Source organism: Stegostoma tigrinum, chromosome 21 (genome assembly GCF_030684315.1).
Source record: "Stegostoma tigrinum isolate sSteTig4 chromosome 21, sSteTig4.hap1, whole genome shotgun sequence".
NCBI classification, from domain to species: Eukaryota; Metazoa; Chordata; class Chondrichthyes; order Orectolobiformes; family Stegostomatidae; genus Stegostoma; species Stegostoma tigrinum.
In genome coordinates, this window is record NC_081374.1 from 17019347 (window position 1) to 17037146 (window position 17800).

A 17800-nucleotide genomic window follows, 5' to 3' on the forward strand; every position below is an offset into this window, starting at 1 on the left:
AGGAGGCTATTCGATCCATTACACGCATGCCGGCTCTTTGAAAGAGCCGTGCAATTGATCTCACTCTCAGTGCAATGGGATTGAATAAATTCTGTATCCGGATGAAATTTTGGGTGAGACCACGACTAGCCACATTGGCACACCACGACCCAGCAAGTGAAAACAAGGCAGACAGCAGGAACAGCCATCTCCGTGTAAAGATTGAAGGGGTCCGTGGAACACATTTATGAATGGGAAACAAAAACAAAATTGCTGGAAAAGCTCAACAGGTCTGACAGCATCTGTGGAGAGAAATCAGAGAGAAATTAATGGATGGGGTATGGTATATGATGTTGTGACAGACTTCAGGTAGAATGGAGGCGTTATTATTGACAAATAGAATCTATGATATTAGAAATTAACGACAAAACTAGAAAGGATTTCTGTTTGTCATAAATATTGCAGATGTGTACAATATTGAATTTACAATGCTAAGAAAGCACCCCTGATTTGAATGAAATTAAGTCAAAAGAGATAGAACAGTAAGGGTAAATTCCACATTGAGTAAATTAATGCACCAGTGCAGACGTCAGAACCTCCATCACATTAGTAAAAACAAATTACATACATAAAGTCTGGCAGCATCTGCGGACAGAGAAACAGAATTAACGTTTCAAGTGCTTCATATTTACATTTTTATTCATGGCAAATCTAAGAAGAAAAGTATTCATTCTGCCAATAAACACGCCCCCTTACTAAACCAGTTCATCTAGCCTTATATTAACTTGCATTTTGCAGTCCAGTAATGTCATTATCTTCACTACCTGTTCTGGTAGATCATTCCAAATGTTTACCATTCATCACTGAAGAAGTTTATCTATTTGTCCCACCGCCTTAACTTCTTAGTTAATCATTTTCTGTTATAGGAGCTATGGAGACTACATGGTATCTTTAGTACCATAGTGTCATTGACTACAACAAGCACAAAGCTGCAGAGACACTGACAGTGAACTGAGTCCAAAAATGGAGAAAGTGCCTGGCTTAATTGGTAAGTAAGAAAATGATAAAAGATATGTAAAATCTTTCCATAATTATAAGCTAAATATAATGCAGTGTTATGGTATATTTGCTGTAAAGACATTTAATACGTAAGGGTTGAACTGTGGTTTACTTGCTAATACTGTGTGTTAAGTATTCTGCAACTGCTGTTTAAAGAGGTTCAATAACATTTTTAATAAACAAAACTGGTAGGCCTAAACCATGACACATGATGTATACATTATAATTTAAAATTCCAATTGCACTCGAAAATTGTTGGGCAAGGGCTGTTGTGGGATGTATACTACATATGCCTTTGAGTAGCCACATAGGTAGCATGTGCGATTCACACTTCTCATGATCAGCAGGCCTATCAGGAAGGCCAAATATTGGGCAATTATGACACCATATAATGGTATCCAGTGCCTGTTAGAGTCCAGGTGCATTCTGGCTACAGAAGAGAAGCAAGCTAAATCTGGAGAAATGATTGAAGGAGTTGTTCAGTGGATCCCAAGATTCTTAGATGCTTCACTTGTGACCATTGTGTAGTCTGCAATGGACAGGTGGGAAATCCTTTCTGCCCTGAGACGTCATCTTTATAGGCAGCCGGAAGAAATTGCTGTCAATGCAAAGGGAATTGAATTCAAAATATGGCTGCAATGCAATAAGAAATTCAATGATATAATGAGAGCAGTTAAAGCAAGCTAAGGAGACGCATAGGACAGAATCTTGCTTTTTTAAATATTTTCAAGCATCAGGTCAATTTGCAGATCTAAACCCTGCATAGTTGGAAGTGCACTAATAGTGGGGAACCCATATTGTTAGCACCACAAAGGACTCTCCTTCTCAACAACTCCTGAAACTTGAGGTCTGTTGACCCTCAGGTTAAACTATCACTACTCATCAGTCTCTAAGGAGAGAGCAGCCCCATAGTCTGGTAAGACTATGGTACCTTTAGTTTTACAGGAGATAGTCTTCCTAAAGGCAGCCAAATAAGGGGAAAATTCTGCATTTACTAGCCAATTAAGATCTGCAGACGGGTTCACAAAGTGGGAGCATAAGACATTGACACCCACTCCAATGGATGGTGGAATTCCCAAAATGAGATGAGAAGACTCGAGGCCAGACTGTGTAAATGACAGACAATTGACTGATTATACTCATCCAGCCCACACTTGAAAAAAAATCAAAACATCCAACTCAAGATTAGATGTGATTCCACAATTGGACAATACTTACTAAACAATCCTTATTGCATTATGAATTGCACCAACTGTTTAAGGTTATCCATCCCAATGTGGCTCCCTATGTTTAACAGAAGCTACTGATATTCATACACAGGTCCCTGTACTTTAGAAACAGAAAAAAAATGCGCATATATTGCACCATTCCAACCAAATAAAAGCTTGACAGAAAACCTTTCCCTGCAGGATTTTTCATAGCAATTCTTTGACCAACCAATATTGACTTTCCTGTTTCAAACTTAAACAAAACTTGAAGTTACCATCTTCCTAATGAATTCTCAATGATAATGTCTCAACCAATAAGATTCCACTGGCCAACTAATTAGCACCTTCTTCCAATGTAGTATGAATAGATGATCAATTTCAAATTTTGTATTACTGGTATTCTGTGCAATACCCACAAATGAAAAAAATTGGCAACATGTGTAATTTTATTACCAGTTCAGGATGTGACACTCTTTCTAGTTAAACAAATACTGCAACTAAACAACTTTTTTTAATAATTCGAAATGTATTCTACCCGAGAGAATAAATCACCATTTTAAACAAACTTGTTTTGCCATTTTTTCCAGTGGGATTCATGCTGTTGTCCCAACTAGAAGTGGGTAAGTCACAATATTAATGTCAGTTAATGTTTCAAAGAAAGAGGATGATGGATAACTTTCTTATTCTTCATTATTTTCTACTTTTAGGAATTTCCTACAAATTGATTTGTTATTTCACAAACTGGGCCCAGCACAGACCAGGAATAGGCAAGTTTATGCCAGAAAACATTCCTCCTTGCCTGTGCACCCATCTAATTTATGCATTTGCTGCCATTGATAGTCACCACAAGATTGTGCCTAAGGAAAAAAATGATGAAGCTCTTTATGCATCATTTAACAGTCTCAAAAAAAAGTAAGTAGTCATATATATCTCTCAGTAGTTCACCTGTGTGCTGAAAACATTTGCATGGTATAGTTGCTTATGTTATATACAACTGCTAAATCATAATTCACCATCTTGCTGCAAGGTTCTCCCCAAACCTTGTGATGATTCTGACCATGGCCATGTTCTTTGGTATAATGTAAACATGCTGCAGCCCTTTAGTATATTACCCAATTACTCAGTCTTCATGTCTGATTCCATGCAGTGGCTTGCTAATTGATTATTAACAGGGTCACTAATCTCAATAATAATCATGTTCCCACAGGAATTTCACATATATACATTTTCCAGTAAGAGTCATTAGGATTAGTTAGGGGATAGAACCTGGTCCAATTGTTTCCCCATTCCTATTGCAAGTAAGATAGTTCAGTTAAACCATTACAAATCCTGCTCCAGCTGAGATTGGGTAATGCAGCGTAGAACACCTCTTGCTGTGTTTGACTTCCATTGAATTCAGTCGAATATTTATTAAAGAAACCAGAACAGAAATGGCTAGCAAAACTCAGTAGGTCTGGCAATATCAGAACTGATGAAGAGTCGCTAGACTCAAAACGTTAACTCTGCTTTCTCCCTACTTGCTGCCAGACCTGCTGAGTTTCACAGCCATTTCTGTTTTTGTTTCAAATTGCCAGCATTTGCAATCATTTTATTTCTTAATGTATTCACTATTGGCCTTAAATATGATTTCTGTTGACGTCTCACAATATAATGGCAGAATGTCTAAATGCAGGCTACAAAGGTATATAATTGCTTGTTTCAAATAATGAAATGTAGCAGAGAAATATGGATAAACACCACTGGACTCTCCAACTCAATGTGATAAGGTTTAAGACTCATCAAATGCACAAGGGAAAGGGAAAGAAAATCCGTGCAAAAACTAAGACGCCTACATTGCAATTCAGCAGATCTCAGAATGATCAGGGGTGAGTTTCATGTGTTCTTGCCTGCATTTCATAAACTCAGCAGAAAAATTATTTTGGAGGGATGCCCTTCACACACACAGGGGCTCATTCAGTATTCAAAGTTTACAGATCATGGATAAAAGGAGATTTGATACTGGACTAGAAAAGGAGATATTAGGCCTTATAAGAGGGAGATTTTAGAGAGCACCTTAATGGAGAAGAGAGAGTTAGGTTAGGGAGGAAATTCTACAGTTACACTTTTGTTGCTGAATGTGTGTTCACGCATGATTAAAATCAGGAATGCTCAAGAGGTGAGAATTTAGGAAGTGCAGATATCTCCAGTGTTGGAGGAGATAATGAGGGGTGAGACAAGGCAGAGCTTTGAGAGCAAGGATGAGAATTTAAAAGTTTAGATGGTGTTTAGCAAGAGCCAAAGTGTGCCAGAGAGAAAAGAGGGTGATAAGTGATTGGGACTTCGTAAAAGCTAGGATAAGGGATCAGATTTGGATGATGTTAGGATTACAATGGGTGGAAAATGAGAAGTGTACCAGGAATGTAGTAGAATGGTCATATCCAGAGGATGCCAAGCATGGGTGAAGATTCAGGTACAGGCGAGCTGAGGCAGAGGTGAACTTAGGCGATGTTACAGAGTTAGAAATAGACCGCATCAGTGACAGTGGAAAGATTTAGTTAGATGCTCATCCTGCCATAAAAAGTACAAACAAGCTAGGTCAGGATCAGACAGAATAAGGAGAGTGATAACGTGGTGGGTTTGAGAACAGAAGGCAATGGCTTGGGCTTCCCACTATTTAGAAGGACATTTCTACTCATCCAGAACTGGATGAATGATAGCCGAGTAACAACTTTAAAACTTTGGAAGAATCGGATGTGGTGGTGATGAAGTTAAGCTGTATGTATGAGAGAGGTTTGTTTACTGAGGGAATACTAATGAAAGCACCTTGTAGGACAAGGTTAATGAATAGTGAAAGAGAAAAATTAGAAATATTGTTTTAAAGTTAGAAAACAAAAAAAATTAATCATTAAATCAAAAAATACCGGTAAAACTCAGTAATAATGGGAACTGCAGATGCTGGAGAATCCAAGATAACAAAGTGTGGAGCTGGATGAACACAGCAGGCCAAGCAGCATCTCAGGAGCACAAAAGCTGATGTTTCAGGCCTAGACCCTTCATCAGAGATTATCTCTCTGATGAAGGGTCTAGGCCTGAAACGTCAGCTTTTGTGCTCCTGAGATGCTGCTTGGCCTGCTGTGTTCATCCGGCTCCACACTTTGTTATCTTGGTAAAACTCAGTAGGTATTTTTGCAGAGAAAATCAGAGTTAACATTTTATTGGATTCTCTTTCCACAGATGCTGCCCCACCTGTTGAGTTTTTTCAGCATTTTCTGTTTTTATTTCAGATTTCCAGCATCCATGGCATTTTGATTTTGAACTGTTAACAATATATGCTAACAGGAGAGCCAGGCAGTGAAATTATGTCCTCAGCAGTTTAAGGAGGTGAAATAACTGCGCAGAGGCCAGTACCCCATCACCAAGTCACCCTTTATCCACATGTGCAGAGTACACTGGCTGTGGCCAGCCAACTCGGAACCAGTCGTTGAAGTGAGAAGATTCTGAATCCCCTGGTTATATATTTATTTTTCCCTTTATTTCTCCCTACGCTCAGCACCCAAGTTGTGTGTGTGTGTGCAGATGTGAGACAGTAAAAAACAATAGGTGTGTAAATAACTTTATCGATAGCACACTAACAGGAAAAAAATACCCATGTCAGTAAAGAACTGGCAGCAAATAGAGCCTCCTGGGGGCAATGCCTATGTGAATGGAAAGGTAAAGGTGAGAATAGGGATCAATTGAAAATCGAATTGGGGGGGGAAGTAAAGTACTCCACACCCGCAGTCCCCATCTCTCCCCAAAGGCATCGAGAGTGCCAGTGCACACCACGTGTTCCTTCTCCAGGGACACACGAGCGTGGATGTAGCTACAGAGGAGGGACAGGCAGTTGACCACAATGACCCCCTCCATTGCCCACTGCCTGGACCTATTAATGACCAGCTTGACCAGGCCCAGGAGCAGACCCACGAGAAGATCCTCTGACCTGCTTGCCCCCCCTGTGCACCAGGTGCCCATAGATCAGGTGCGTGGGGCTGAAGTATAGCCAAAAACTCAAGGATCACCGGACCCAAAATGTTAACTCTGTTTGCTCCTTCACAGATGCTGCCAGACCTGCTGAGCTTTTTCAGCAACTTTGTTCTTGTTCCAGTCAACAAGACCTACCTGAATCCATTCACTACGGGTGGATACAATAAAGGGAGCAGAAAATGAGTCTAAAGCATGAGGTGAGCATGGAGAGGGCATGAGAGGAGACAGGAGAGAAATTAGAAAAAGGTAGAAGCTCAAGGCTAGGGTGGGGGAAGGGAGCGGGATGTTGTTGGAACCATGGTCTCAACATTCATGTTGAAGTCCATGAGCTTCATGTAATTGTTGTCGCAGGTAAAGGGTAAAGAAGACAGGTGGAAGGGGTTAATGAAGATGCTTTGTAGTGGAGGTAAGAAGTCGAGGGCTATTGCTGGATTCTAGAATATTCCTGAAACAGTGAATAGTTTTAACAAATTAGACATTTAAAGATACTGATGCTTAACATCTGTTTTTACCTCCATTCAGTGTCGGAGCAATGTCAGAATGCCGCAGTAGCACATAATATTGTCTTTGTGCATTTGATCACATGAGAGCTAAAGCAGCCATGACAAATAAGCAATTTGTAAACAGTGTGTAAAACAAGATCTTGACCTTGTCAAAATAAATGATTGGAAGATTGTTGTTTAAACATTCATGAAGTACCAGGAACTAGCTGAAAGACTTAAGGATCTAAATGGAAGACAGCGAGTTGAAACATTGTGTGACTTTTTTGATGCCAGAGCAATAGGAACCTGACACAAGAGAAGTGGCTGCACGTTCATTTAGTTACACATTCTCAGAAAAAGGATCTTGAAGTGCAAAAGAATCACTTTCACCAATGCAAGTCTCAGAGAAGCCTGCGAGATTAAATTCCAAAGTTAGAGGAGAGCGTCATTTACATGTACACTTAGCACAAGAATTAATTTCCAAATTGGCACCTTGAGTTATACTGTACCAAATTTTTAATATAATTCTTAACATAACAGCTAAGACCTCATAACAGATGACTAATCTAATTTGAATAATCTGTTTTGCAGACAAGGGAGGGGAATAGAAGCTAATTTTGACTTTGGCCAGTAATGTAAAAGGAGTGATATCAATTCAGCTGATTGACTTTGTTGGATCTGGAAGTGGTTTAAAATATGCTGTTGAATCAACATTAAGATTTTAAACAAAGATCCAAAGTCAAAACTATCCCGGCTATACTCTTTGAATAAACTGAGATTAGGAACAGGAATAATTGGACAAGTATAATTCTGTAATTTTTATACAACATTTTGATTCTGTTATTATTTTTAGATAGCAAATTGGGAAGCAGAGATATAAAATTGGTTGTGGATAAGAGGTTCTCCCAAACTCTAGGTTACATCATTTCAATATGCAGTAAAGAATTACAGTGTTACCCTGGGAGGAAGCTGTACTCCAGCTCACGTAGTTCCATTCTAAATGTGAGCACAGAAATTTATATTATATTTGACAGGAAGATGTATGTGAAATACAATGACAGACTGAGCTATTGTAAACAAGAAGAACATTTAAGATTTTGATAAACATTTCCATAGTTGTCATAAGATTAAATACGTTCTAGTTTTTACCAGTACTACATAAGGCATAAGTAGGAACAGGAGTAGTCATTTCAGTCCTTCTAGCCTGCTCAACCATTCAATAGGCTCATGGTTGAATCAACATTCCTCAATCCATTTCCTTGCCTTTTCCCATAAACCTTGATTCCCCTACCAATCAAAAAAAATATACACCAGAACTCTGTCCCCACATTCTCTGTGGCAAGGAGTTCCAAAGACTCTCAATCCCCTTTATTTCAGTCCTAAATTGGCCCCTCTTTTTCTGAAACTATGCCCTCTGGTCCTGGTCTCTCCTATTAAGGGAAACATCCTTTCAGCATTTACCCTGTCAAGCCCTATAAGAATCCTATATATTTCAATTAGATCACCTCTCATTCTTCTAAACGCCACTGAGAGCAGTCCCAACCTGTTTAATCTTTACTCATAAGACAATCCCTCCACACCAGGGATCATTCTAATAAACATTATCTGAACTACCTCCAATAAAATTATATCTTTACCTAAATAAGGGAGCCTTATGTAGTGGAAGATCACTCTCTAAGTTCCCTTCCAAGCTGTACCCTCTCCTAATGTGGGACTGTTTCACTGTCTCTTTATTGTCATTAGGAGAAAAGTTCAAGGACTTAACAATATTGTACCTACATCACATGGACTAGTGATTCAAGAAGGCAACTCAACATCATTTTCTCAAAGGCGATTGGGGATGAATGATGAATGCTTGTCGAGCCAGAAATCCCCAGATCCTGTGAAAGACTAATCTGTTAAATAAATTATACGAGATCGATAATAAGGTGTACATTTTCAAGGTGACTATGCCCATTTTAGGCCTGATTCAGTGGTGACCATTAGAGCATGCAGGATTAGTTGGAGGACATCTAAACTTACACAGAGTGAGAAAGAAATAATATTAATGGTGACCCGTAGCATTCACCTATCCCAGGTGCTTGAGACATTCAGCAACATCAATCACAGAGTACAGGGGTTCTCTCAGACTAATTCTTACCTCAGTCATGACTTTTTCACCCTCCTATTGTAAAAGAACCAAAGAAGAATATTTTCTTTTTAAGCTCCCATTCTAATAGGAAGCTTGAACCTAGAGCCCATTGTTGGGTCTCTCTCTCCTTCCCACACACGCTTGTGAATCAATGGGGTGAATTTGTGTTTGCAGATATATTCTATTTTGTTCAAAAAGCACACAATTTATAGACGGTCTGTCAGTGTGGTGTTTTATAAATTCCTACTTTAGAAATAAAACCAGCCTGACTCCACAACAAAACACGAACAGATTCTAAACCTTCTTTATACGGATGAAACTGACTTCTCTCAGGACAGTGACTTGAAAGGGATTCAGAGATTTACATAAACATATGAATCAATTTAAACCTTCTAACTGATTAATGATTTAACAGCATCTAAGTTTTGTTTAGTACATCGGTGTTGTGACCCTTTGATCTTTGACTGTGTGTCTGGTACTACCGCTCTCACTAACGCCTGAAGGAGTAAGGCTCTGAAAGCTTGTGTTTTCAAATAAACCTGTTTTACTGTAACTTGGTGTCATGTGATTTCTGACCAGGTCTAGTTTCAGGCACCTGGAGTCAGAAATGTCTCAGCCTATTTGATGTATTGGCTTCTGGGGATTGGCTACATGTCTAATGAACCTCTTAAGCAGAAGTTGGCATCACCAACACAACCTGTTGACTTTTGCTATTGTAAGATGTGGGGAGGAGTTTGGGGTTTGACAAGACCAGTTTGAATTTTCCAGAACAGTGGAAAGCTAGACCAACATAATCTCTAGCATTGTCCATGGTATTTCATTGGATTCCCATCAGAGTTGGGTGGGATTTTAGCGGAACCTGTTGTGGAAAATCCTGATGTCTTTATTCAAATGAATGAATGCATAAGGCTGGTAGTGCATCCCAGTTAACATTTCAACGCATAAAATATTTCTTACGAGCTTCACCTAGAAAATAGATTTTCCCAAAAACTGAAAATAATAAACATATTAATGATCTGTTTATCAATAGTCCAAAGCGTTGAAAAATGCCTAGCGACAGTCATAGCAGGAAATATCACAGAAAGAAACCAACAGTGCCGGTACTTGGCTTTCATGTTTGTCTTCAGTGTACCAGAGTAGGGTAAATAAACTGCTACATGTGTAAGGTGCTCAACCTCAATAAATGCAGGAGGACAAAATGATTCAATTAACAAAATCACTGATGAAGCTCATGTCGATTTGAGTTTTGGCATCCAATGACACTCGCAAGATGTCAAAGTATCAATCTGTACCATCATCTTCAAATTTCTCTTAGATCGATCCAAAACAGCCTTGCCTCCACTTACTCCTTCAGTTCTGGCAGGCTTCACCTGCACAAATGATGGCAGAATCTTCAGCGTCCTCAATCTTACTCAATTAAACTCCTTCCCTAAAATAGTCCGCATCCCACATCCAAAACCCTCAATCTTTCAGAGCCCTATCAACACTTTGTTTTTAGACATTTTTACCAGTACTTCACTGATGCTTAGATTCCATTCCATTCTTCCTCAATGATACCGCTTGGAATATTTTAGTGCTCAAATAAAGTCATCATGCAATCCTAGTTGTTTTTATGTAATATTTTGGTGATGTTGATTTATTTTCAACTGTTGTGTATCATTCATCCACTTGAAATTGTCAAAAGCATGGCACATTTCTTTTTAAAAAGTACAAGAGGAGGAGAGTAAAAAATTAGATGGCACATCTAAAAATTTCCTGTTACACAAAGGTATTAAAGGGATATGGACAAAAGACAGGTGTATGGAGTTGGGCCATAGATCAATCATGATCTCACTGAATGGTGGAGCGGGCTCAAGGTACTCAAAGGCCTACTCCTGTTCCCATGTACCATAAATATGTTGCAGTAAATATAAAAGGTGTAATGACTGTTTGGTAGTTTGTGTAACAGTGAAATATGACGCACATAAATACTTCATCGTGAATGATTGATTCAGAGCGAGTATGCTTTCTGTTACAGAGTTAAGTAGGGTTGCAGAGTTAAGTAGGGAACTGAGAATATATTACCCACAAAGGGGAGGCTATATCCATAGAAAGTTCAGAAATGTCTCTCATTCACTGAGGCATGTGCTTCCAAGATTATGATATTCAGTGTAGGTTTGTCATTACAATGAGACATTGTTTTACTTTTTCTTTCAGGAATCCTACCTTGAAGACACTCTTGGCTGTTGGAGGATTTAATCCACAAAGGTAATGTCTATTACAGATATAAACAGGTAACGAACTGTATGTAAATATATACATTTTCCCCATGGAGTCAAGTAATGGTTATTTTGATATTCAGTCTTGAAGAGCAAATAACTCAAATTGTCGGTATGAGGAAGTCTAGTTCATTAAGAACTATTATAATTCCAAGCTTTGTAGCAGAGGTTGTGGAATTAGAGCTTCATATTTAGATTAAATACAAAATGCTATTCATCACATTGGTTGCTTTGTTATAAAGGAAAAATACCCTCAACAAAATCAGTCCTTATATAGATGCATTCTTATATTCAGTTATGTCAATGGCCCCTGTAGACAATCTGAATTCCTTACCCAGATGTAACAATTGTGCTCACTTGCACAATATTTGCACCACATTTTCATGCCTTCGCTTCATTCATTTCTGCAAACATAGACGGAGTAATGACTTGAGTTAAGCCTTATGAATCACTAAGCTGCTTTATTTCACACTCTCTTAACAAACAGAGCAAGAGTAATGAAGAGATTCTTATTTTGATCAATATTTGTCATTGTGCAATGGTGCAAAATAATAAATGTGCTGTGATCCACCACTTAATCAACTATTATTCCTCAATTTTAACTTTCACTTGGCCTCTCTTTCGCTGTGCCTTTACAGCATCTGGTATCAACAAGCTGACTACCTGTCTATGTAAAACAAAACTCTGTTTCATCTGTCAATACTCAAAGTCAAAAAGGATCAAGACCGTAAATCAACTTGTTTGAATCAAGGCAAAAATAATTGTTAGTATGTTAATGATTATTAGGGCATTAATTTAATCAATTCAAAAAACCTTGGGACTATCTTTGCTTTCAATCATCCATTAAAAGAGATTTCCTAAGTTATTTCCATGAAAAAAGTAGTAAAAATACAAGCCAAAATTGGACAATCCTCAAAAAAAATGTACTTAACTTGAAAGAACGTTGGAATCTGACAGCCAAATTTCTGGTTTAAAATTCAATCCTTTTGTTGTATTTAACCAACATTAATAGGAAGTGTTTAGATGAATATGGGCCAAATGCTGCCAAATGGGACTAGATTAATTTAAGATATCTGGTTGGCATGGACTGGTGGACCAAAGGGTCTTTTTCCATGCTGTACAGCAGTAGGTATCACACTTCAACAAAACCACCCTGTTCCCTGGACAGTATCTCTGTCTTAGTCTTGCTCTGTGCTCCAGTGAAGCTCATCGTAAGCTGGAAGGACAACACCTCATTTTCCACTTGGGGACCCTGCAGCCTTCTGGGTTCAATATAGAGTTCAATAACTTTAAGGCTTGAGCTCTAGCCCCCACCCCCAGGCCTTTTGATTACACAGTCTGCTATTACACACAACGCATTGTTAGCTACTAAAAGTCACCATTTACTATTCGCCCTGCTAACCTGATCATTATTCATTCCTTTGTCAGTCCGTACTGCTCTCCCTTTGGGCTTTATTCCCAATTCCCTTTGTTCACTCCTTATCCTTCCCCTCACCCTATCTTCTGCTTAAACATCAATGTTTTCCCAGCCATCGTTAGTTCTGAGGAAGGTCACCAGACCCAAGATATTAACTCGGATTTTCCTTCACGGATGCTGCTAGGCCTGCTGAGCTTTTCCAGCAGTTTCTGTTTTTGTTGTTTATGAATCCAAAAATGTTTCTAAGCAATAAGCATTTTCCTCCGAACAATCCTCTTTTCAATCCTGACTCACATTATTAACCACATTTGTAATTAAACAATGTTGGCAGAATATGAATGTTATTCTGTGATAGTGGTACAAACAAAGCAGAAGCAAGATCCTTGATCAAATCAGATGAAATTAAGTTCTAACCCTAAGTATATATAACTAGGATACATTACAGGCTGGAAATTGACAGTTTGGGTTTTACTGAATCACGAGCTAGTTAGTTTTTGGTTAACAAAACAGGGAGTAGACATTTCTATGTACCTTGGATATAAGCGCCAGCATTTTATCAGGTTTTCTGCCAAAGTTACAATTGCTAGGAGAATACCTAGCTCTTTAAATACAGGTAATATATGTAAAACTATAGAATTATTTAGTACCACAATTAGTAACCTCGTGACCTAAAGCATCCGTCACTCTTCAACCAGAATTAAACTGAGAGCTGTTTCATTGCAAAGTGTAGAATGATATGCAATGAGAGGCACCAGGCTGACTTTAGAGTTACCAACCAGTCAAGCTGTAATAGTAAATTTGCCAAAAGCAGCAGGCTACACGCAGAGCTAAGCTGTTCCCCAGTTTGTAGATTCTCCTAAGGCTGACCACATCCAAGTTAGCATATTCACAGACAGTCAAAAAATAAATGAGAAAAGACCCTATAAACCTCCACATCCTCAATCTGGTGGAGCCCAGCAATTGAGAAAAAGAAATGAGTCTGAAGTGCTTTGTGGTATTTTCAACTAGAAGTGTTCAGTGAATGTACTAATCTGCCTCAGCCTAAGGTCCCACACATGATGCATGTGAATGTCTGCCTGCGTCCTTGTGATTTTTAAAAAGTAGCTGAGTACTTTGGACATGGTAATAGCCATGAAATAGTTCTACAACTCAAATGAAGACCTGAACCGCAATCTGAGGATCCCTGCTGGCATCCACACAAAAAGTGAGAGGAGGTGTAGAAACATCCTGTCTATGAAAACAGGATAAATCATATCTGACCAATTTCTATCATTAGAGATATTTGCTCTCCAGTGGCTTGTTCAGTGATGCTTAGTTCAGGTTCAGCCAGAAATACACAGCCCTAGACCTAGTGACCACTTTGAAACAAGCATAGTTTTAAGAGCTAAACCTTAGATTAGAGGTCAGAATATCTACCTCTGACAAAGGCAACATTTGACTTAGAATGACACCAAAGAATTCTAACATAAGTGCACTAAAGAGGATCAGAAGGAAACATCTCAAACATTAAGAGTCCTATCTGCTGCAAGGCAAGGTAATGATGATTGACAGAGTCCTACCATTGCAACTGAAGAGCATTGCTATAGGAGATTCTCAGGGAAACTACATCTTCACCTGTTTAGTCAATACCTTTCCCTCTACCATCAGGTCAGCCAACTTTAATTCAAAGATAAGTTCAAGGTATTCAGCAGTACAACTTCCTAGAACAGCTCTTTCCTTTCTTATTGATGTTTACCACTAGGAATGTCAAAAGCAGCAATATCATCGGAACACCGTCATATCCAAGTGCCATGCCAACCTGACGGTAAACTTATCACCATTCATTTATTGTCACTGGATTAAGATCCTGGAATTTTAAGAGTATGAGGCACTTTAATTCAACAGCTACACTGAAATTCAAAAATAATTCAGATTTAACAAAATTCGGTGGCCCATTGGCATTGTTCACATTCTAAGAACAAATTATTTTAAATTATATAGATTTAAAACTCTGATGCTATCCTTTATGGAAATTTATCAACCACTAAACATTTCCGTATGCTCACATCGAATTTCCAGCACTGCAACAGGCCATTCAGCGTAACTGGTCAATGCCAGTGTTTGTCTACCAAATACTACTGCTCCTACTTTTTTGCATTATGTTGTTCTATTCCTTTCTCTATCATCTGCTTATCTAGCTTCCCTGTAAATACATAATCACGTCAGCTATTTCTTGTGGCAGGGAGATCCACAGTTTTACTCCCCTGTGGTTAAGAGTTATCTCATGCAATTCCCGTTTGTGATCATCTTACATTTAATGCCAAGTACTGCAATCCCGATCAGTTGTCTGTAAGTTTCTACAAATTTCTAGACCAACTTTCAAAATTACTAAAGATACAGCACTTCCACCTTACCCGTTTCAGAGTATGTATCTCCAAGAATATAGCTCATAGGAGAGGCAAGTGGAGTGCTATTTTGTTCTTGTAATTGGCAGGTGCAACAGTTTTACATTATTCAGAAAGTGGTCAACAGTCAATGTACTGCAGTAATTTTTCTAGATTTAGAGGGTGGAAATCCCCTTTCTCTCTTTTTCAGGCTTCAAATGGGTGCCAAACAATAAGCAAACACCCTAACAGGAAGCCATGAAGGCTAGTCTAAAATTGGGCCTTGGATCTCAACAAATTATTTGAGTGAGCTGCCAACATTTGGGAAAAGGCAGGAAAGTGGAGCTGAGGATTATCAGATCAACCATGATCTCATTGACAGATGGAGCAGACTCGATTGACTCCAGGTCGACTTCTACTCTTATGGTCTTATGAGCCTCTACATTTGATTTATGGATACTATAAGTGTAATTGGACAATTTTGGGTATGGCATAAATTAGCATCGGTTAATCCCACATCCATCTCAAACTGAGATTAGAATGAGGTAGAGCGTTTCAGTTAACTTCGTAAGAAACAATCATGTTCTGAGGAAGAGTCACTGGACCGAAAACATTAATGCTGATTTTTCTTCACTGATGCTGCCAGACCTACCAAGCTTTTCCAGCAACTTTTATTTTCATGCAATCATTTCGGATTCATTTTTCATTTATTCTTGTTAAAACAAAAGTAGTCAGACCTAAAAGAAAAATAATCTCACAGAAGCAGGTTCACTTAGGATACTGACATAATAGACAGAACTTCGCAACGTAAACCCTGAGTCCTATTTAGAAAAGGGAATGTGAGGATGACCCCACACACCACGCTAAGAAAGACAAAGCAACAGAGTTTAGTCAAAGATGGGAACGAAGTATGGGCTTTGGAGAGGAGATGGGATGATACCTGGGAATACAGGGAGTGATGGGATCGGGGTAACAGTCACCCTGTCATTTCTGGAACATGAGAAAAATTGATGTGTTTGTCTAAAACAAACCATTTCAGAATTTGGATAATCACAATGTAATTTCGTGACTTACAATGTATAAATATCTGATGACTCCTCATTGATTTAAAGACCTACCTCAGAATCTTTTCTGATGTGGACTCACCCAGCGTTGGCTCAAAAAATGGTTGTTGTACTGTGAGGTGCCTGAGATTGTGGTAGACTATTTTACAAAACAACGCTCACTTATATTTTGTTTAAAACTGCTTAACAGCTGTATATATTCTCTATCAAATAAAAACATTAAATGCCTCAAACTAGATGTTACCATGTGCAATATGAAATGGAATTTTGAAAGAGTTTCAATGTTTTACACACATGCAGTTTTGATTTAAGTTCATGTTGTTATGAATATTAACAAAACTGTTATTAATAAATGATAAAACAAATTGAAAGTATTTCATTCATTCTCTCCCTCCTTTCAGGTTCAGCACTACAGTTGCTTCTAAAAAAACCCGTGCAGCATTCATCTTCTCTGCTATCAAATTTGTTAGGAAGTATGATTTTGATGGTTTAGACTTAGTGTGGGACCACCCAGGGTCAAGGGGAAGCCCATTTGACAACAAGAAAAGATATACCATTTTGCTTAAGGTGAGTAGCAAAAATATTCATATTTTGCTTTTTATTTTCTCAAGATACAAAACTTTACAGAATTCCATAAGACCAGTGCTTGTCATCACCTTCCAAAACCAAGCTTCATTTAGAAGTCCAGTCAATCAATGCCAGCAGGGGTACCCACCACACAGAATATTACAGCACAACATCATTCCATACTCTTCAAGAATTGTAATATGCACAAATATATGTATATTTACATAACATGCATGTATTTAAGTAATATTGTTGCAAATTGGTCAGGAGTAGGAACCTTAGTTACATTTTCAGCTGTTTCCCATGAAGCCAGTTCTAGTACCAACATGGCTTCCCATGTTAAGATCAACTAACTAAACACTAGGTCACTAATCAAACTGAGTGTCTGCATTCAGAACAATGGGGAGACATGATGGTATGGTGCTTTTGTCACTGGACTGGTAATCCAGGGAGACAGAGTTATGTTCTGGGGATAGGTGTTAAATCCACCATGAAATTTGAATTCAGTTAATAAATGTTGATTAAATTTTGGCCTAATGGGAATCACGATACCATTGCCAAAAAGACTCTCTGTTTCACTAATATCCTTCAACAAAGAAAATTTACAAACACATTTGCTGTGCACTACATGTGGGTCCAAATCCACAGTGATGTGGTTGACTCTTAAGTGGCTGCTGCAATGATCTAGCGAGCCACTCAATCACACTTATCCTCGATAAAGTTTCATAAAAGGAATGAAACAAGACAATCACCTATCCAATGATGGACCATCAACCAAGACACCAGAAGTAACACAGGCACACAGTGCTGTCAACCCTGCAAAGTTCTCCTTGTAAACATCTCAAAGCTTGTGCCAAAATGGGGAGATCTGTCCCAGAGAATGGCCAAGTTACAGCCCGACAGTCATTCTCATGGAGTCATACCTCATGGACAGCTCCCCAGTCAGCACCATCACCATCTCTGGGTAGAACAGACCAAAACTGGTGATGTAACTATATACAGCCAGGAGGGAATTGCCCTGGTAGTGCTCAGCATTGTCTGTGGACTCCATGATGTCTCATGACATTAGATCAAATATAGGCAAGGAAACCTCCTGCTGATTACCAACTACTGCCACCAGGCAGAGGATGAATCAGAACACCCCATCACCTGGAGGATGCATTGAGTTTGGCAAAAACACATAATGCACACTGGGTGGGAAACTTCAGTGTTTATTACCTGCAGCTGCTTTGCAGTACCATTGCTGACTTACTGGCTGACTCGCAATAGA

At 38.7% G+C, this 17800-nt stretch overlaps 1 protein-coding gene across 3 annotated transcripts in view; it reads left to right on the forward strand.

Moving 5' to 3' along the window:
• The first annotated feature begins 214 nt into the window (after positions 1–214).
• LOC125462938 (acidic mammalian chitinase-like) overlaps positions 215–17800 on the forward strand; it is a 52870-nt gene continuing 35284 nt past the window's right edge. For 2 of the 3 annotated variants that reach the window (XM_048553455.2, XM_048553457.2), the window contains exons 1-6: positions 215–317; positions 906–1027; positions 2834–2866; positions 2954–3158; positions 11058–11108; positions 16365–16530. In XM_048553455.2, coding sequence (XP_048409412.1) covers positions 1003–1027; positions 2834–2866; positions 2954–3158; positions 11058–11108; positions 16365–16530 — 480 coding nt within the window. In that variant the 5' untranslated portion in view covers positions 215–317; positions 906–1002. Of the gene's footprint in view, positions 318–905; positions 1028–2833; positions 2867–2953; positions 3159–11057; positions 11109–16364; positions 16531–17800 lie in introns of those variants that run through there. The other variant, XM_048553456.1, reaches the window with a different exon arrangement.